At 33.0% G+C, this 23,032-nt stretch overlaps 1 protein-coding gene across 2 annotated transcripts in view; it reads left to right on the top strand.

Annotated features, from left to right (window-relative positions):
• Positions 1-3,997: 3,997 nt before the first annotated feature.
• Positions 3,998-23,032, top strand: part of ikbkb (inhibitor of nuclear factor kappa B kinase subunit beta) — a 90,401-nt gene continuing 71,366 nt past the window's right edge. Inside the window, exons 1-3 of one of the 2 annotated variants that reach the window (XM_056464166.1) lie at positions 3,998-4,174; positions 9,465-9,601; positions 21,597-21,691. In XM_056464166.1, the coding sequence (XP_056320141.1) occupies positions 9,497-9,601; positions 21,597-21,691 (200 nt within the window). In that variant the 5' untranslated portion in view covers positions 3,998-4,174; positions 9,465-9,496. Of the gene's footprint in view, positions 4,175-9,202; positions 9,602-21,596; positions 21,692-23,032 lie in introns of those variants that run through there. The other variant, XM_056464167.1, reaches the window with a different exon arrangement.

Here is a 23,032-nt window from a genome sequence, read left to right as displayed (position 1 = left end):
GTCTATATTTGAAATAAGGAAGGTCTTTCAGAAATGAACAAACGCGAGAGATACGCCTGAAAAAAACACAGAAGTAAATGATTCTTTTACCAAACTAAAGCATGAACAAACTACCAAGTTTAACTATTATCATCACCTTTTGACTATGATGAACTCAGAATGACTGAATTACTCTCTAACAGAGGTTACATGTGCTGGTGAAGATTACAGACACAGATGAGAAGTTTACTCTGACCGTGTGCTATATGTTGTGTGTTGTTTTTGAACCCAAATAAGGACTAAATGTATGCTGTGTGTAGTTTATCTGTAGTTGGTAGCGTATCAGAGACTGTAAGGGTCTGTATGTGTTCATATAAGCTGTATTTATATATTTATTTTATATAATTGCAGACATTACAGTAGGCTATTTCACACTGTCATTGATCTGCAGTTATAATCAAATCATGTTCATGGAAAGGTTAGTAATAAACATTTATACAGAATTATTTATGCGTTGTGAGAAGTGTGAACGACCCGTACGGCTTTACTTTGTGCGAGATTTCCTCGAGCGAGAATGACGTTGACTGAAACGTCATACTGTCGTACACCATGCCCACCATTGGTACCCTATAGGCAGTGGAAATGCAAGGCTGATAAAGGTGACCCATACCGACCCGTTCCATAACGTACTGTACCTGTCAGTGGAAACAGGCCTTTGTCTCACACACCCTCTCTCTCTCTCTCTCACATGCATGTTGTAAATGTAGGTGTTATCTGTACTTTTCGTACCTATTATTAAACATATGAGCTCTCGTAGATCAATTGTTTTTACACACAGATCAAGTTACTTGAACTCAAAGATAAAGCTACAGGTTGTAGTTAATGTAGTACGATTCATTATTTTTCCAGACCAGGAAATTACTTGATCTTTGAATTAATAGACAAATAAATTGTAGGCTCTAACAGATGAGCGGTTCAATTTAATGCAAATTTAATTCAGCTACCATTAACATTGAAGTCAACCCAAATATTCATTTTTAAATAATAACTTGTTATTATTAACATTCATAATTTGATGAGCTGAACTCGCTACACTCTGTTCCACACAATTACTGTCCCAACACAACTCAATTAAGTTAACAGTACAGGAGAGTCTTATACGGTACAGCAGAAAACTAGTTCAATTTCCTCCCAACTTCCTTCCTCCTCTTTCTCTTGAACTGCCTTCCTACTCAAACCCTTCCTACTCCCCAAGAACTGTACTTATCCAGAGCAAGCAAAAGGGCTGCCAAAATCACTCTGGACTCCTCACACCCAGCACACTGCCTCTGAACTTTTACCTTCTGGTCGACGCTACAGAGCACTGCGCACCAGAACAGCCCAACACAGAAACAGTTTCTTCCCTCAGGCAATCCATCTCATGAACACTTGATGATGATAATTGTGGAACCAACATCACTACTTGCTATACACTTTTATACACATATACACTTATTTAACAACACACTTTACATGCCAATTTGCACATAACAGCTGCACATATAATGTTGTATATAGTAATAAACACGTACATACACTTGTTAATCTGTATATTTGCATTCACTACTTACTTCTATTTTTTAAATATATTTATTATCTGTTTTTTGTCCTGTCTCTGTAATCCTGTTGCACTGTAGAAGCTCTGTCACCAAAACACATTCCTCGTATGTGTGAACATACCTGGCAATCTGTTTCTGATTCTGTTTATATTGGCCTACTATAGTTGTTGTGTGTTAGAAACTAGAGTTAAAAACATAATAGTATATTCACTATATAATTACTGTAGTATCTTTAATCAATGTGGTATAATTCTTCATAAAGTATGTTTAGCATACAGTACAGTACAGGGAGGCGATAAGAGCTTGCACCCACAAGCTTACAAGTGTCAAAGGCTTCAAGGCTCGACTATCAAAATGATTTCTGCGGTAACTAAGTTGGGTGTTGAGTGTTTGTGGGTTTTCCGAGAGATGATTAAAAAGTTTATGCGACAATAACATGTTTGATCGTCCTCCATCTCAAACACATTACCCTTTTTGCGAATGCTGTTATCTTCACTGTAGGGAACAGCAGGCGATGGTAAGCACAAAGATCAGACCCTTTAATAGCACCTTGGAAGATGATGTCCTCCGTGTGGTTCCTGGATGGTTTGGATTAAGTTGTTACACCCGAGAGTTTGGCTATTTCCAGATACACGTACTATTACCCTATATGGTGATCCATAGGCTATGTCACCAAAACCCGACAGGTGGACAAATCTAAACTAGTTTTTAATAAAACAGATATAAATATGCATATAATAAATAATACTGCTAATAATAAAGACATTATACTTATGCAAATATTCATGAATAAACTGAATAAAGCCCCGTGACATGAGGCATGGAGGCAGTGGTTTTTATAATTATGTAGAAAATAATCATTTATGTAACATTTGAACCCTTTAATTGTTTTCATCTGTAGAGATATTTGTGTATTGCTGCACATCCTGTGTGTATTCAGCAATGTGCAAGCGTTTGGACCTGCATAGGCGCCAGTGGTGTAGTCGGGGCTATACGCACATATACTCAGTATGCTTACTTTTTTCCATGAGCTGTTTGAGTATTACGACTTCTGAGGATCAATAATTGCGTATACCCTCGGTATACTCACTTGTTTTTCCGATTAAACTTCCCTAATTTATATGTATTCACGTCCTCTTTACCTGTATACAGTATACCAAATGTTTTGTTTAACTCGCATCGTAATTTGTTGCAATTGGTGCATTTTTGTTTAACTTGAGCCATTCCAGCCTGATCTCACGAGAAAACGTAAGTATTTTACGTTTCGACAGTTTAGTGGCTAATTCGTACGAATTCGTACGAGTTCAGTCGTACGAGATGGTACGATTTTAAAAAGGAGGCGTGGCACCTAACCCCACCCCTAAACCCAACCGTCATTGGAGGATGAGCAAATCGTACTAAATTGTACGAATTAGATTGTACGAATTCGTACGAATTAGCCACTAAAAAAAAAGTTACGAATTGCCGTGAGATTGAGTTGGCCATTCCCCTCCCTCTGACGACCGCAGCAGCTGTAAGAAAATTTCGTGAGCTTTTCGAAGACCACAAGTCAACTGAATGGCGATGCCTCGCTGAAACGCTCAGGTAAATTGAGAAAATAGCGCGGGCGTTGCTTTAGCCCTCCAATATTTCTATTCAGCCCCCCAAAAAGTTTAGCTCATGAACTGTACACTACTACAAGGTCGCCTCAGTCCCCTTTAATTTAGATATGAAAACTGATAGCTAACATAGCTAAACATAAATCATTAAATAGGACTATTAGCATCTCCCTTTAAAACGAACAAATTTGTTTACATATTTTTAAATGGATAGTTCTCCCAAAAAATGAATATAATGAATGAATATAATGAATATATATATATATATATTTATATATATATATTTATATATATATATATATATATATATATATATATATATATATATATATATATATATTATTTATTTATTTATTTTTTTTTTTTCTCGTCCTTTCTTTGCTTTCATTTCAAATGTGGGTCGGGTTTAATAGTACACCACCTTTTTTATAGGACTACACCACTGATTGGATTTTAGAGCGGGTTTCAGTCGGTCAATGGCATGGTGTATTTCAGTTCTTCAAAACATCAACACACCAGCAATGCTCCTTAACACACCTCCATTATATAGTGTTGTATACAGTGCAGAAGAAAACAAGTACCATTTATAATAGAATACTAATGTAATGTGTATTTATTAATTCAAGAACAGATTAATTAAAGAACTTTATGGTTCAAAACATCATAGTACTTACTATATAATTACTGTAGTATCTTTTATGTAGGTAATAATAACTATTGGTGAAGTATGTTTAGTATGCAGTACGTACAGTACAGTAGGCTATTGAAAGTACGGAAGTCTCTCTTTTCGAGTCTGCGCTTTTACGGTGTTTACGGCGGAAAGAAAGTTTCAGGAAGTAGAGAAACTCAGCGCTCTTCTGCTTTCAAACACAATCACAAACCCCTTTACTATCTGATTTACCGAACAAATCCCTCAAATGTGTAAAAGTCGCGGGAATAATCAGCTGTGAGACGGAGAAAAGTGTATTTTGGCGGTCAGATCCAGTCTTGCAGCAGCAGGTAAAATCACTTCACATTCACGACACGATGACTTCCAGTAAACACGAGCTGTGTTATCGCACATAAACAATCTTAAACATATATGAACTATACTTAGGTAGAGTTATTTTGTAATGCAGCAGCTGTAAGAAGCATTAAGATAATCTGATTTTGTGTACAAAGCTTTATCAGGAGCCGGTTATTAAAAACGAAAGTGATTCATTCATCAAAGTTGTGTAATATATATTAAAATCCTAGCTTTTAAGTTGTCTAAATGAGGATATTGATTCTTAATTGTATAATTTGAATATCCAAGTACACTCAAAACAATACAATAACTATAACAACTAATACAATAACATTCTAATTAATTACGTAGTTACTAAACAATAACACACACAGTTACTAAATAAAAATAGTTAATCCATAAACCCTTAATGTGTGACTCTTATTGTGTAATTTGTATATCTAAATACACTCAGAATAGAAACCAAATACATAATAGACCTAAGACAACAACATTCTAATTAATTACATAATTACTAAACGATAACACACAGTTACTAAATAAATTAGTTAATCCATAAACCCTTATTGTGTGACTCTTGTGTAATTTGTATATCTAAATACACTCAGAATAGAAACCAAATACATAATAGACCTAATACAATAACATTCTAATTAATTACATAGTTACTAAATAATAATAATTAATGCATAAACTAAAGACAATTACAATTTTTAATAATAACTATTGTATTCAACAGCTTTATGAAACTTTAATTGATTTTTGTAGAAAGAAAAGGTGAATGAATACAATACATTTTTAATTAATTACATAGTTAATAAATAATAATAATTACATCAAACTTAAACAAGAACCATCAATTTTAATATTATTTATTGATATTCAGCAACTGCATGTACATTTAATTTGATTTTGTGTACAAAAATGTACCAATTATAAAAAAAAAACAAGTGTTTTATTAATCAAAGTTGCATAATATACATATTTAACACTCTTTTAAAAGTGATTATTATGTTAAATCAGTTTTTTTAGTTATCTGAATGAGGATGTAGACTCGTATTGTATATCTAAATACTCTCTAAATACACTCACAACAGAACCAAATACATAATAGACCTAAAACAATAACATTCTAATTAATTACTACTAAATAATAATAATCCGTAAACTAAAATAGACAAAAATTGTAATTATTAATAAGAACTATAGTAATTTAGCAGCTGTATAAAACTTTATACTATTAGATTTTTGTTCAAAGTGAATGAATAAAATACATTTTTAATTAATTACATAGTTACTAAATAATAATAATTACATTATAAATATACAAAAATTACAGGCGTAATCATATTTTAATAATTATTATTGTAATTTAGCAGCTGTATATAACTTTAATCAGATTTTGTGTACAAAGATGTGCCGGTTATAAAAAAAACAAGTGTTTTATTCATTAAAGTTGCATAATATACATATTTAACACTCTTTAAAAAGTGATTATTATGTTAAATCAGTTTTTTAGTTATCTGAATGAGGATGTAGACTCTTATTGTATTGTATATCTAAATACTCTCTAAATACACTCACAACAGAACCAAATACATAATAGCCCTAAAACAATAACATTCTAATTAATTACAGTTATTAAATAATAATAATTAATCAATAAACTAAAGAAAACAATAATTATAATTTTAATAATAACTATTGTATTCAACAAATTCAGCAGCTTTATGTCAATTTAATCTGATTTTGTGTACAAAAATGTACTGGTTACAAAAAAGTGCTTCATTCATTATATTTAAATCGTAGCTTCTAAGTTGTCAAAATGAGGATATGAACTCTTAATTGTATAATTTGTATATCTAAGTACACTTAAAACAAGTCAAATAAGTAGACCTAATACAATAACATTCCATGTTAATTAATTACATAGTAAACAATAACAATTATACACAGTTCCTGAAAAATAATAATTAATCCATAAACTAAAGAAAACAATAAGTACACTTTTAATAATAACTATTGTATTCAACATTCAACAGCTCTATGGAATATGTGAATAGAAGTGAATGGATACAATACATTTTGAATTAATTACATAGTTACTAAGTAATAATAATTACATCCTAAACTGATCATATTTTGATAGTATTTATTGTAATTCAGCAGCTATATGTCAATGTTAATCTGATTTTGTGTGTAAAAATGTACTGGTTATATAGAAGTGTTTCATTCATCAAAGTTGCATAATATACATATTTAACACTTTTAATAGTGTTTATTATTTTAAATCAGTTTTTTAGTCATCTGAATGAGGATGTGGACTCTTATTGTGTAGTTTGTATATTTAAATACACTCTAAATACACTCAACAGAACCAAATACATAGTAATAAACACTCTATAAATGCAGGGTTGTTTTAACATTTATAGACAGAAGTGTTAATGAGTTATTTTTTCATTTAATCTATATAATACTTTTCTATATTTAACCCAACGTTGGGTTCAAACCCAGCATTTTTTTCATTATCATTCTAATTAATTATGTAGTTACTAAATATATTTAATTTAACAAACTAAAAACAATAATCACAGTATTTTAATAATAATAATTATTATTATTATAAAATCCATTAATAAATTGAAATAATAATAATTATAATTATACACTCTAAAAAATGCCAGGTTATTTCAACCCAATTCTGGGTGTAATAGGGACTAACTCATCTGCTGGGTTAATTGTATTTGCGATGTTCCTTAGTTGCCAGAAAAGCGCCTTTAAATAAATAATTATTATTAGGATTTTTTTTAAATAAATTAATAGGACTAAATTTAACCCAATGTTTGGGTTAGTCCATATTTTACCCAATTTGAGTTAAAATAACCTGGCATTGAGTGTAATAATATTAAAAGCAATAATACTTTTATTGCCCTAATGAAACATTATAGTTCATTATTTTTCAGACGAGAGCTTCCAGAGATATATTTTGTCCTTATACCTTGGGTCAAATATGGGCAAATCCAACTGTTGGGTTAAAAAATGTTTCATTTAATTGAAAATATTCCATATATTTGATTCCATATATTCTGTCCATAGTTAACCCCGCATTGGGTTAAAACAACTAAATTTGTTTTAGTGTGGACCAATACAATAACATTCAAATTAATTAATGACCTTCTAATTAATTATGTATAGCTACTAAATGCATTTTAATTAAAAATAAACTAAAGAAAACAATAATTACAATAGTTAAAACATGATAATTCTAAAATAAGAAAATAATAATGATTGTACAAATAGTAATCATAATAATTTTATTGTCCTAATAAAACATTAATTTTCAGACGAGAGCTTCTTGGGATATCATTTGTTCTTATACCCTCAAAAAACAAATATTGGGTCGAATATGTACAAATTTAACTGTTGTGTAAAAAAATGTATTTAATTGAAAAAAAAATTAATCCAATGGTTGGGTTTGTCCATATTTGACCCAGCATTTTTTTGGACCAATTCAATAACATTCTAATTAATTAATAACGTTCAAATTTATTACGTAGTTACTAAATACATTTAAATAAAAAAAAAAATACAGAATTACAGTATTTTATTAATAATAATAATAATATTAATTATTATTATTATTATTTAAAAATCCACAAATTTATTTAATAACAACAATAATAATTATAATAATTATACTATTAGTATTTAAAGTAAAAATAATAATTTTATTGTCCTAATAAAACATTAATTTTCAGACGAGAGCTTCTGGCGATATCATTTGTCCTTATACCCTCTAAAAAAAAATATTGGGTCGAATATGTACAAATTCAACTGTTGTGTTAAAAAAAATTATTTAATTGAAAAAAATTAATCCAATGGTTGGGTTTGTCCATATTTGACCCAGCATTTTTTTAAACCAATTCAATAACATTCTAATAAATTAATAACGTTCAAATTTATTACATAGTTACTAAATATATTTAAATAATAATAAAAAAACTACAGAATCACAGTATTTTATTATTATTAATAATAAAAATTATAATTATTATTATTATTATAATTATTATTATAAAATCCATAAATAAAATTAAAACAACAACAATAATGATTATAATAATTATACTATTAGTATTTAAAGTAATAATAAGAATTTTATTGTCCTAATAAAACATTATTTTCAGACGAGAGCTTCTGGGGATATCATTTGTCCTTATACCCTCTAAAAATAATATTGGGTCGAATATGTACAAATTCAACTGTTGTGTTAAAAAAATATTTAATTGAAAAAAATTAATCCAATGGTTGGGTTTGTCCATATTTGACCCAGCATTTTTTTGGACCAATTCAATAACATTCTAATTAATTAATAACGTTCAAATTTATTACGTAGTTACCAAATACATTTAAATAAAAAAAAAAAAAACTACAGAATTACAGTATTTTATTATTAATAATAATATTTGTAATAATAACAATTATTATTATTATTTAAAAATCCACAAATTTATTTAATAACAACAATAATAATTATAATAATTATACTATTAGTATTTAAAGTAAAAATAATAATTTTATTGTCCTAAGAAACATTAATTTTCAGACGAGAGCTTCTGGGGATATCATTTGTCCTTATACCCTCTAAAAAAATATTGGGTCGAATATGTACAAATTCAACTGTTGCGTTAAAAAAAATTATTTAATTGAAAACAAATTTATTCAGTGGTTGGGTTTGTCCATATTTGACCCAGCATTTTTTTGGACCAATTCAATAACATTCTAATAAATTAATAACGTTCAAATTTATTACGTAGTTACTAAATATATTTAAATAATAAAAAAAGCTACAGAATCACAGTATTTTATTATTAATAATAATAAAAATAATAATAATTATTATTATTACTATAATTATTATTATAAAATCCATAAATAAAATTAAAACAACAACTATAATGATTATAATAATTATACTATTATTATTTAAAGTAATAATAATAATTTTATTGTCCTAATAAAACATTAATTTTCAGACGAGAGCTTGCAGAGATTTAATTGGTCCTTATACACTCTATAAAAATGTTGGGTCAAATATGTACAAATTGAACCGTTGCGTTAAAAATATATATATATTGAAAAAATTCATCTAATGGTTAGGTTTGTCCATATCTAACCCAAGTGTTGGGTTAATACAATTCAGGGCATGAGCTAAATAAATATATGCTGGATCTGTGTGTTTTTAATATAAGATATGCAGACAGATGTTGTTCTCTTCTGCAGGGTGTGTGTGTGTGTGTGTGTGAGGGGCCATCATGAGCCGTCCGCCCTCAATGCAGCCACAGACGTGCGGTCCCTGGGAACTGAAGGAGCGACTGGGAACCGGAGGATTTGGAAACGTCACTCTCTGGCAAAATAAGGTCAAATATTGCTCTGCTCAAGAACATCACATTCACACAGCGGGGGAAATAAGTATTGAGCATGTCACTGTTTTTCTCAGAAAACATATTTCTAAATGTGCCGTTAACTTTTTCACTGGATGTTGGTAACAACCAAAGAAATCCATCTATGCAAAGAAAACAAATCTAATTAGTTTACAAATGAAGTTATGCGTAATAAAATGAAATGACACAGGGAAAACGTATTGAACACATGAAGAAAGGGAGGCGCAGTGAAGGCCCAGACAGCAGCTGAAATCTCTCAGTAGTTCTTAAGCAACCCTCTGCCCTTCCTCAGAGTAAATGAATATCAGCTGCTTCAGTCCGATTTAGAGTTATCTACATTAGCAGGAGGATGAAGAGGAAACCAGGGTGCACATTTCAGCAAGACGATGATCAGAAACACAGACAAGAAGACTCTCAAATAGGGCTGCACGATTCTGGAAAAAATGTGAATAGTAGTAGTAGTAGTAGTAGTAGTAGTAAAACTTTATTGTCCTTGACAGGAAATTTGTTATGGGCATCGCCATATTGCTGCAGACATTCACTAAAAACAAGCAATAAAAACAATACAGAATACAACAGTTACAAAATGTATACTGCTAATTAAGATAGACTCTTATTAAATAAACCCACTGATACAGGTACAAAGGATTTCTTATAACGGTTTAACCTACACTTTGAGACTCTATATCTTCTACCAGAGGGAAGCAGTTCGTAATGTGGAAACAAAAAATGAGTTGGATCCTTTACAATCCTTTCCACCTGATTGAGGACACAATTCTCATATAAAACTTGAGGATTAAAGAGCCCATATTATGGGTTTTTGAAAATGCCCTTCCATGTAGTGTGTAACACAGCTCTAAGTGAAGTGAAATATCCAGCTAAGGCTTAAATCTGTAAGTGTACAGTGTTTAAAACTATTGATTCATCTATAAAGGAGTCGACTCATAGTGCTTCAAACGAGTCGTCTTGACAACGAGTCATTAGGTGTTTCGCGATGACGCGGCTACGAAACACAAGCCTCGCCAGTAGTTACGCGCGCAAACCAGGCCCACTAACACAGAAAAAACACTAGACACACACACACAGACGCCGCCGGTCGAATGAAGTCACGCTGTGCTCAGATGGATAATATTGACAGTCTCTACCCAAAGATGAAACAGTGAAGAGTCAGTGGTTGAGGTTTATTCACTAGTGTAAGTAAGTGCGATTAAAATTGTTGCCTCGTTTACTCTAGCTTGCAAATTATGTATTTATTGTGTTTTGTTACTTGTTAACCTGGTACAGTACACGCGGTTACTCTTTATATTCTCTTATCGCATGTAAGCCACGTTGAAAACGCGACACGTGCCGCTTTGTTTATGGATTTAACGTTAAATGCTTTTGTGAGCTCGCGTTCCACTGCCGTTTGTCGTTGCTATGGCCATAGTAAGCTAGGAGACAGGAGACTCGTGTCGATCTCCCTAATTCTGAGGAGGAGCGTGATGTGTGTGTGTTTGTGTGTGTGTGTGTGTGTGTGTGTGTGTGAGAGAGAGAAAAAGAGCAGGTCGAGTGTGTGACGCCTAGGGGCTAGGAGACTCGCGTCGCTCTCCCTAGTTCTTCTGAGGAGCGTTGTGTGTGTGTGTGTGTGTGTGAGAGAGAGAGAGAGAGAGAAAAAGAGAGAAAAAGAGCAGGTAAAGTGGCTAGGAGACTCGCGTCGATCTCCCCAGTTCTTCTGAGGAGGTGTGTGTGTGTGTGTGTGTGTGTGTGTGCGTGTGTGTGTGTGTGTGTGTGTGTGTGTGTGTGTGAGAAAAAAGCCTTACACTATGAAGCGTGTGTGCACTGTGACTACTTTTATATAGTTGATTACCAGCTGGGCATTTCACTCTGTCTCGCGCTGAAGCCTTGTCCGTGTCGACCAATCGCAGCAGGCTGTCATCGGTCCAATCAGCGCAGATTAGCTTCGCGCTGAGGAGGGGTTTGGGAACAAATGAATCGCTGAACGATTCATATGGGAGTCGTTGGGATAATTAGGTAAAAATAAATGCAGATTATAAGACCATCAAAGTGTTTTTTGACCTTGCATGCATATTAGACTGTTGTTGGAGACCCTTACAACCTAAATATGACCCTATTTCATGTATAATATGGGCTCTTTAAAATATTCATCGTGCCCAACAATTTTCCATGCTGTCTTTAAGAGATGCATCAATTTAGATTTACACTGAACAGAAAGGTTGTCAAACCACACTGTGATACCATACCTGACAATGCTTTCAAGAACAGCTTTATAAAACAACATCATGAGTTTCTTGCTTATCACGATTTTTTTTGCTTAAAATCAAGATCACGATTCTGTAAATGAAAAATAAAGGTTAATATGATTAGCCTATTATTATTGTTAATTCCCAAACATATGGTAAAACAACAACAATAACAATAATAATAATAATAATATTAGGCCTGTGTGTAGGTATACTGTTGATTAAAATGTTAAATTTTGTATAGTCATTATGGTGGACTTGAACAGACTCTCAATATGTCCTGTTTGTTAATTCACAGTAAACTGATGACATCAGAATATAACTATTCATAATTCTGAAGTTGATTTATTATGTTTAAGACGTGTGCTTGTCATCTGTTATTGACAACATTATTAGATCAGTTGTTTTCACTGGTAAAATTAGAATTTTGTCATTATCAGACTCCTTCTTGCATTATATTCAACAGTATATATAGGCTAGGGTTGTTATACTGACACTGTAAACATTTATTTTTCATGCACAACACTTTGTGTTCGCTATGAAAGAAAAACATATCAAACGTTTGTCGTAATCATAACTGTAAAATGCGATATGATCATTTAAATGATGTGCGCACCGGTTTCACTTTCACTTCTGAGTGCGGCTCATGGCTGCCGTCACTGTGAGGAAAAAAACACACACATGCAAATCAAACCTCCCGCACGGCCCTCAAACGACCGCTCTGTGCAACAAACTGAACGTTATTTACAACTTTATTAACTGTTATCCACAGCCTATGCAGCTTCTTCTGTTCACTAAAGAAGGGCACGTGCTCGTTCTCGTCAATGTTGCCAGATTGGGCGGTTTTGAATTTATTTTTGCGGGTAAAAAATGACATGTGCGGGTAGTGTAAAATTGGACGGTTTTGTAACGGCGTGCCCGCCAGCCCGATCTTCACTTATAAACCTATTATGATCCCCCAAAGAGGAGCCATAGCCCCCGTTCTCCACATACAAACGCTTACAACAGTTATGATCTCCAAACGAGACTACAGAATGTTGGGCGGTGCCTTTTAGTTTTCAGCGGGTTTTAGGCTGGAAACAGTCCGCTACATCTGACAACACTGGTTCTCGGAAGTAAACAAACCGCTGGCGGTCAGCTCATGTGTGATTTCGTGGCCGCGAATACATCATTACATGAAGACAGAAATTACATTTTTGGGTGAATTATACCTTATAAATACAGTGTGTGACACTTTTAACGCTATTTGAAGGTGTCAATGTTCCTGTGAGGATTTGTGCACCTTGCTTCTCTCCTGACCTTAAAATATAATTGGCTGAATCGTAGAAAAAGCTGAATTAAGATCGTGTGTAGGGTCGAATTGAGATCGTGATCTTTTTTCGATTAATCGTGCAGCCCTACTCTCAAATGCTTTCAGAGAAAAAAAAAATCAAGCTGTAGAATGGCCCAGCCAATCACCTGACTTGAATCCAATAGAGAATACAAAATAAAACTCAGATCTGTTGGACGAGACCCACAGAACCATCAAGATTTAGATACTCTGTTGAAGTCTGTGAGAAACTCACACCTGAGCAATGCATGTGACTTCATTCTCCATCTGAGAGGCGTCTTTAAGCTGCAGCACCAAAACAGCCATTTATATAAAGTATTAAACACATTTCAGCAGTTCAGTGCTTTCTCCTTCTGTCATTTCATTATTTTTTGTTTTGTTTTACGTTTATGTTTGTATTGTTTAACCAAAATGTGCTTCAAATGTCAGCATCTAGAAATGTTATTCCCAGGAAAAAACATGACAATGTGTTCAATACTTATTTTCCCCGCTGTAAATAATTGATTTACTCTGATTTACTCTTGCTAGATCAACATCCTTAGGCTTGCTGGAATAATTTTTCTGTTACAACATCCTGTTTTAAGTCAAGTTGTGTTTATTTCTATAGCATTTTTACAATGTAAATTGTGTCAAAGCATCTTTAGAAAAACAAACAATAGAAAAAAGCCATAGAGAAAGAATAAAAAGTCAAATAGAGGAAAAAACAAGAGTAAAAATAAAAAGACAAAAAAAAGGAGAATAAAAAATCATCAATAAAAGAAAAAGCCTGAGAAAAAAGGAGTTAAAAGCTAAATAAAAAGAGAGCCTTAAACAAGAATAAAAAGCCACATAAAAAATATAATAAGAAGCTATAATAAATATATAAAAAGACATGAAAAAAGACAAGATAAAAAATAAATAAATAAATAAATAAGACAGAGAATAAGCATAAATTAAAAAGTAACAAAAATAATAAAACATTTACATTTAGCAGACGCTTTTGTCCAAATCGACTTAGAAAACAAATAATGAATTTTAAAAAATTATAAAATTAAACCACAGAAAATTTTTTGAAAGCTATACAAATAAATAAAAAACAAAAGAAAACAGCGTTTAAAGACAATTAAAAAGCTATAGAAAAATTATAAAAAGCTATTAGAAGAATTGTAAAATAGACATTAAAATAATATATATATATATATATATATATATATATATATATATATATATATATATATATATATATATATATATATATATATTATATATATATATATATATATATATATTTAAAAAGTAATAACAATATAATAAAATATTTAATAAATAAATAAAATAAAACCATAGAAAAATAATTTAAAAAGTTATAAAACCTTTATAAAAAGCACGAAAAGCCATAAAAAATAAATAATGAAAGGCTTTAAATAAGTTATTTTCTTCCTGTGTTTTTGGGCTGAATTATGGCTGTGACTGTTGTGTAAATTAGTTAGTCTAAAGTGTTGTATTAATGAATCAGGTGGATTGTAAATGACTGTAAACCTCATGGATCAGTCAGTGTGTTATATTACAATCACGAGGAGCGGCAGATGCATTATTTCACTGATTTATTGTTTCCTGTTCAGATCCGTTGTGAAATATAGAATTGTCAGGCAGCCGGTCTATAATTATATTGATTTATGATGCATGATTCATCTGAGTGCATCTAATCTCAGGTTCAGATATAAACCTGTATATAAAAGAACAAAATCTAAAAATAAGAAAGAATATTGTTAAAAAAGTCAAACATGTTTAATAAATAAATGCTGTTTAAATATTGAACGTTCTCCTGTTTCATCTAAATTCATTCATTCATCTTTTCAGCTTAGTCCCTTTATTAATCTGGGGTTGCCACAGATTATCCAGCCAATTTATCCAGCATATGTTTTACGCAGCAGATACCATTCCAGCTGCAACCCATCACTGGGAAACACCCATACACTCATTCACACACATACACTACGGACAATTCACCTATAGCGTATGTCTTTAGACTTGTGAGGGAAACCAGAGCACCCGGAGGAAACCCACACCAACACGGGGAGAACATGCAAACTCCACACAGAAATGCCAACTGGCCCAGGCACAGTGATGTAGTCCAGCACAGTGATTAACCAGGTAAATTATAAATAGTCTTCCAGTAAACAGCACACCCGTCCCGCTGCAGTATGTCAGAATAAAAGTGTGTGAAAGTCTTAAAATAGAAAGGCGAGGCTCGAACCAGCGACCTTCTTGCTGTGAGGCGATTGTGCTACCCACTGCGCCACCATGATGCTTTCGATAGTTTTCTATGGCTAAAAATTCAGTGTATCCTTACTTATCAGTTACAAGCTAATCAGTTATGCTCAAAAATCTGTCCCCATGCGGGAAATACTAATTCTGAATTTCCGTAATTACTCTCGCGCTCATGTTTATCAGTGATACTAAAATAACCACATTTGTAGTCCAGCACAGTGATTAACCAGGTAAATTGTAAATAGTCTTCCAGTAAACAGCCCACCCGTCCCGCTGCAGTATGTCAGGATAAAAGTGTGTGAACGTCTTAAAATAGAAACACTTCAGATTCCCATTACTGAAGCTTCACTGAGACTCTAAACACAATGAGAGGTTCACAAACAATAAAAGAGGAAATGCATCCACCTGCTGCGTCTTACTTCCTGATACAGATGACCTCATGATCAGTCACTGCCTGAAACGAGCACACAGTCATGCATGTTGAGAGGAAACGGATTAAACATTGACAGACAGCTGTAATTACTGCTCTTTGTTCAGTCGTAACTGATACTTGATGCTTGGTGAAGCACATTAAAAGATGGACATCAGATCCTCGTCATCACACCGGAACGTCAGGTTTTACTGTCTCTAGGTGACATTTTTACACACTTCACTAATGCATTTTAAAGTATGGGATGTACGTCCGGTTTTGGGAACTTCACTGTTAAAATATTGTCCCAACACAAGTCGATTAAGTTACGCAACTAATTGAAGTGGATTGAACATAAAACAATTAGGTTGTCCCAAAAGATTCTCAATAATTGTGTTGTTTTAGCTCATTTTAATTAGGCAGTTTGAACAAGCCGCAAAATGTTTGATTTTTTAATTAGATTTGTATGTTATAAAAAAAATTTAAAAGAAAAGAGGAAAAGAGAAGCAAAAAAAATTTTGTTTTAGATTTTGTAGGTTGTAATCTTTTGCAATATTTTGCTTGAATTTAATTATAACCCTTCAACTTCTATATATGTTTGGTGACTAAAATATTATTTTAATAACATATCTGTTTATTAAATCCGTTTTCTTTAAACGCACCAAAATACACTGCCTATATTCACTGAGAAATGGAGAAAAATATTCATTTTCAAAATGGGGTGTACTCAATTATGCTGAGCACTGTAGATAGATAGACGGATGGAAGGATGGATGGATGGGAGGGTGGGTGGATGGATGGATGGATGAATGGATGATAGATAGATGGATGGATGGATAGATGGATGAAAACAGTTTAAAGATAGATAGACAGACAGACAGACAGACAGACAGACAGACAGACAGACAGAAAGACAGACAGACAGACAGACAGACAGACAGACAGAATAATACGAACGAAGATGGATGGATGGATGGATGGATGGATGGATGGATGGATGGATTAAAACAGTTTAAAGATAGACAGACAGACAGACAGACAGACAGACAGAGACAGACAGACAGATAGACAGATAGATAGATAGATAGATAGATAGATAGATAGATAGATAGATAGATAGATAGATAGATAGATAGATAGATAGATAGATAGACAGACAGATAGATAGACAGATAGATAGAATAATACGAACGAAGATGGATGGATGGGTGGATGGATGGATGGATGGATGGATAGATTTTTTCGATAGTCTACAGAACAAACCATCATTATACAATAACTTGCCTAATTACCCTAACCTGCCTAGTTAACCTAATTAACCCAGTTAAGCCTTTAAATGTCACTTTAAGCTGTATAGAAGTGTCTTGAAGAATATCTAGTCTAATATTATTTACTGTCATCATGGCAAAGAGAAAAGAAATCAGTTATTAGAGATGAGTTATTAAAACTATTATGATTAGAAATGTGTTAAAAAAAATCTCTCTGTTAAACAGAAATTGGGGGAAAAAACAGACAGACAAAACTGAAAAAACACTGTGAAAATTTCCACACAATTCATTAAATCTTTTATGTTGTGCAAACACAATTATATTAAGTTACCTTAATTGTTTTTACAAATTTAAGTAGACTGAACATAAAAACATTAAGTTGTCTCAATAAAATCGCAAGAATTTAGAGTTTTCAGCTCATTTTAAAGTATTTTCAACAAGCAACAAGAAACGTTTGATTGTACACTTACAATCGTGACAAAGTCATGACAACAAATGTCTTTATATTAATTTAACCTATTTTAATAAGTTAATCAGATCACAACTATTTTTTAAAGTTATAAATTACATTTATTTGTGCTATTTCTGCGCAGACAATATTTGTTTATGCTATTCAGATATTTTGGAGAATAATTCTGGCCTTAAACAAAATATTTAGAAATAAAATTAGAAAAGTAATTTAAATACAACTTCTAAAAATAATTTTAATAATAATTAAATACTTTTTGAAGCAATGTACACAATGCTATTTAAACCCAGTTTTTATGTCAAATATCATAAAAATATTTAGTAATAAAATTAAAAAAAAGTATTTCAAATACAACTTCAATCAATGTATAAGTAATTAATTAATTTTGAAGCAACGTACCCAATACATTTGTGCTCAATAATTTTTTTTAGATTTATATTATATATATTTATATTATGTATATATATTTCTATCATATTATAATATATAATAATAACAATATGTCATTTATATGTATGTATATATATATATATATATATATATATATATATATATATATATATATATATAATATATAGGGGTCAGTTGGCGTTTCTGTGTGGACTTTGCACACAGTTCGCGTGGGTTTCCTCTGGGTGCTCCAGTTCCCCCACAGTCCAAAGACATGCGGTATAGGTGAATTGGGTAGGCTAAATTGTCCATAGTATATGAGTGTGAATGAGTGTATGTGGATGTTTCCCAGAGATGGGTTGAAGCTGGAAGGGCATCCGCTGCGTTTAAAAAAAAAAAAGAAAGTGCTGGCTAAGTTGGCGGTTCATTCCGCTGTGGCGACCCCAGATTAATAAAGGGACTAAGCCGAAAAGAAAATGAATGAATATATATAAATTTATTTTAAAAAATGTTACAGTTTGACTGAAGTTACTCTTATAACTCACGCAAAGTGCATAGGAAAAAGCTGGAAGTCCTGTTCAGCACAGGTTGTTCAAACTCTGTGATGGTCAGTGATGACCTCATGTGGTGTCATCAGTAATTAAAGTGTTGAAGCGGATGTTAATGACCACTTTCTGAAATCAGTGTGTGTGTGTGTGTGAGAGAGAGAGAGAGAATGCTGAGCAACAGACTTTGAAATAATCGTGAATAATCAAAAAATAATCTTTATAAATGCAAACTAGAAGCATTTTCAGCAGCAGTCTCAGAGTTTCAGAGCTCACTGGGGCACAGATTAAACATATATTTCAATATACGACTCTTGAATTTTGCCATGATGTCATTGAGATGTTTGATTGGTCACAGGATTGCTCTATAGCTGCTCTTTTACTCATATTTCCGGGTGCAGTGGCCGTCGTCATTATTCCTGTCATGAGAAGTGAACAGAACAGAAGGAAATGCTTTAGGAAACGACAAATCAAGAGCCGCCTTTTGGATTTCCCCAGTGAATTTCACTATACACAGAAAAAATATATACTTTAAAGCAATTTAAAAGCAAATTAAAAGCAATTTAAAGCATTTTTTAAAAATACTGTGATTTGTTACAGCAAAATCAAAAATGTTTCTCAAAATATAATTTAACTTTAGTCAAACTTTAAAATTTTATATAAATCGAAAATATTTCTGGGTCAAGAATTATGTCTTTTTTTTGTTTAAAAACATAAATAAAATAAAAACCTGTTGCTGGAAAATCATGTTTTACTTTTACTGTACTATTAAAAGAAATTAAATTTTTTTATGTTTTGTGGTTATAATTACTTATGTTTTGTATTTTAGTAGGGGAGAGCGGGGCACAAAGTAACACTTTTTGGATTTGGTCAAATAATGAACAAAGTAACGGGGTTAGACAAACCATATTTTTTTAACCAACAACACACAAGCCTCCCCTACAAATGAGCACTGAAATTATGATCGCTGGACTTATGGTTTCTGTGCAGTATTGCCAAAAGTGCCAGGAGTATAAATGTTACTATTTACCCCACCTGTGGGGCAAGTTGTAACAGACAGGGGGTTAGTTGTAACACATGCTTACAAAGGCAGATTTCACACAGTTAATTTATGTCTGTTTACTTTAAATAGGAGCTAGATTTCCTCAGTAATCGGCTCATTTCTTTTTTATTCTACATAGCACAGTATGTTTATGTATTTATTTGTTTATTGGATAAACACATTTGAATGTATTTGCATCATTATCCATTTATCCATTATTATACAGTGCATTTATTTGCATTATCAGCAATAAAATATATATATTTTTGTCTATTAAAACAATATTTTCTATTAAAAAACATTTTATTTAAAAAGTTCTCAACATTACACTCATAATTCAAAAAAAAATTGTTTGTTTAATTGGTGTCCAACAGTGTGTGGCTTAAATGTAACACCCTGTTACAACCATAGACGGTAAAATATATGGACGTAGTATCCGTGACGTCACCCATAGGTTTCTGAACACTGCAAAAGAAGCTACTAGTAGGCGTGGCCAATTGTCGCCATTTTGTTCACGCGTCATCGCACCCACGGCGGGATACCAAACAAGGGCAAAGAGGCGGAGAGTGAGCGGAGCTACAGACACCTGCTGGCACTTTGCTTAGACCTGGCAGACAGACTTTACTTTGGGAGAAACGCTTGATACTTTATTACCTGCGACTCGTTTGTGTTCTGACCACATGTGCTTGACTGTACACTATATCAATAAAGTGTTTAGACTTTTAAAAACACAGTAGTAATACAGTGAGCCACTAAACATTGTTCTTATGACGTTTTTCTACAGGAGGAAAACGCGAATTACTTCCAAACACTTCAGATATAGTGTGTGTTAGTAAATGCAAGACTATTGATGAACTCCAGCATAACACTGTATGACAACGCTTCAGATGACTGATCTAGAGCCTACAGCTAATCAATCTGTCAGATTCTGAAGTGCTTTACGGGTCTAAAGAACATTATAAATGATAAATGATCTTAAATAAAACAAATACATTTATAGAGATGGTATACAAGTATATAACTTTACTCACATGGGAAACGGAGGCCACATGAATGGTTTGTGAGCACAATTAAATGCACACAGCATCCCATATCATCTGATAATTGTAAGAAATAAGTCCAAAAGGCAGCTGACTGTGTAAAGCCACATAAAACAACACAAAAATATGATGAATATGCCGAGATCAGTGGCTAATCTGCCGGATTCAGCTGAGGTGAAGTGACGGCGACCAGCGAGACCTAGCTGTCACTCAAGTGGCCACGCCCTTAATTATGCAAACTTAATATAACCTAATATAAAGGAAATGGATGAGTTATAAAAAAATTCACCCCCTCACAGTTGTCATGGAGGGTAATAATAGCTATATGAACCAAAATCGTTCTTTGTACCAGGCTGTAAACACCTTTTTTTCTGCTGTAAAGTTGGCCATTCTAACAGTGGGCTCAATTACAATGTGCTCTATTATGGAGCAGGACTAGTGGAATTTTGATGAATTGCAGTTTCAGTTATTTCCGTATTGGCTTCCCGAGGGAGAGCGGGAGGTTGCCGCTTGGTTACAACTAACCCTGCTGTGTCATGTTTTCCTTAAAACTGGCTAGCAGTCACTGTGCGTTTCTACATCTTTCAAAATGGTTCCATCTTTTAGCCTAGAAGACAGAAATCACAACAATATAAGATTTTACATTCAGACTTTCACAGATTTTTTTTAAATAAAAAAATATCGAGTATAATAAAAAATACTTTTATGCTGCAAAAATGTTCTCTCCTGTGTTTCTCATCCAAATTTAGCCAAAATTTTTCAATAATTGGCAGGAAGACATCTGCCGACACTGTGGTGAAAACCTTGGAAGCATGCCATGGTTAACCCTGAGCAAATACCTTAAAACTCTGTGTTACATTTAACCCCGCGTTACTTTGTGCCCCGCGCTCCCCTACGCATCACTGTTTATCTTGATTTCATTTTGTTTCTAACCCTGTGTACCTTTAATGTCTCATATGTTAACATGTCTTTGTGTGTGTGTGTACAGGAGAGCAGCATTCAGATCGCCATCAAACAGTGTCGGCAGGAGCTCAGTGTCAAGAACAAGGGCAGATGGAGTTTAGAGATTCAGATCATGAAGAGGTGAGTTTATCCAAAGACTCTAAATATACAAAGACGGTTCAATAGCGATGCTAGTGTTATGATGGAAGTGCATTAAACGGGGTGAAATTTCCAAATGCAGCTTTATTTAAGCAAAGGGATGGTCAGACAAGCAAAAAACATGGTACAAAATGGAGTAGATCTAGAAAGACAGGCAGAAAACACTTCAAAAATCCAAATCAGTCCAAGATTAAAACACGGGTAAATACAAAAAAACAGGAACAGGGGAAATGCTAGGTGATGCATACTAAAGGTATACTTTAAACCAGGGGTCTCAAACTCAATTCCTGGAGGGCCACGGTTCTGCAGATTTTTGCTCTAACCACCTCCAACTTACGCCTGCTTATTAGTCTCTAGTAGTCTTAAACACCTTGATTAGTTGGATCAGCTGTGTATGATTAGGGTTGGAGGAAAACCGTGCAGAGCTGCAGCCCTCTAGGAATCCAGTTTAAGACCAATGCTTTAAACGAAATTGAAAAAAGAACTGAAATGTCGTAATTTCCAACAAAACCAGTCCAAAACAACGTTCTTTTAGAGTTCGAAAGCCGCTCACCAAAGCAAACTTTTTGGGAAGTTCACTTTGTTCTTAAACACATTTGAGCTGCCATTGGTTTGTTACAATTACACAATCAGTGGGTGTGTCCCTGAAACTCCGCCTTCTTTGACACAGCACAACAACACCAACTTAGCAACATGAATACTGGAGGGTGGAGTTGCAGAGCTTGTATAGATGTATTCAAAACTGTACAGCCGCTTACAGTTTTGGAAATAGTACAGCTTCAGGTGGCAGTGGGTGCCGCAAAGGGTGGGGGGTGGGGGAGCGAGGGTAGTTAGGATGATTCTAAGGCCACACACATTTAGGGGGCCCCCCAGAGACATTATCAAGGGCCCGCGACTAACACCCTGCTCCACTTTCGTCCACTAAACCACCCCCCGCCTGGTCTTCACTTTTGTCAGCAATAAGAGATTTTAAAAAGTGCTGTCAATCGATTAAAAAAAATTTACTTATTTATCACACTTTTATTTGCAATTAATCACGATTAATCACATTTAAAAGACTGAAACTTGTAATTTTGGCTATTCAAATGTAAAATTTATGTAAACGCAGGACAAAAAACTATTTAAATTCAAAATATAATTGTTTATTATAATTTTTGTTTAACTTGTAACACAGATTTCTTCATGTAAACAACATACCCACAATAAACCATCAAGATCCTGGCTTGACAGCCATATTTATTAATAAAATGTATTTATTTTATTTATATTAAATAAAAACACAGGCTTGTAAATGCTATTTGAATTTCAAAACAATCAATGCCA

The sequence above is a fragment of the Danio aesculapii genome, chromosome 8 (genome assembly GCF_903798145.1).
Source record: "Danio aesculapii chromosome 8, fDanAes4.1, whole genome shotgun sequence".
In the NCBI taxonomy this organism is placed as follows: domain Eukaryota; kingdom Metazoa; phylum Chordata; class Actinopteri; order Cypriniformes; family Danionidae; genus Danio; species Danio aesculapii.
The sequence above is the reverse complement of the archived record's forward strand: the minus strand, read 5'-3'. Positions and strand labels throughout refer to the sequence as shown.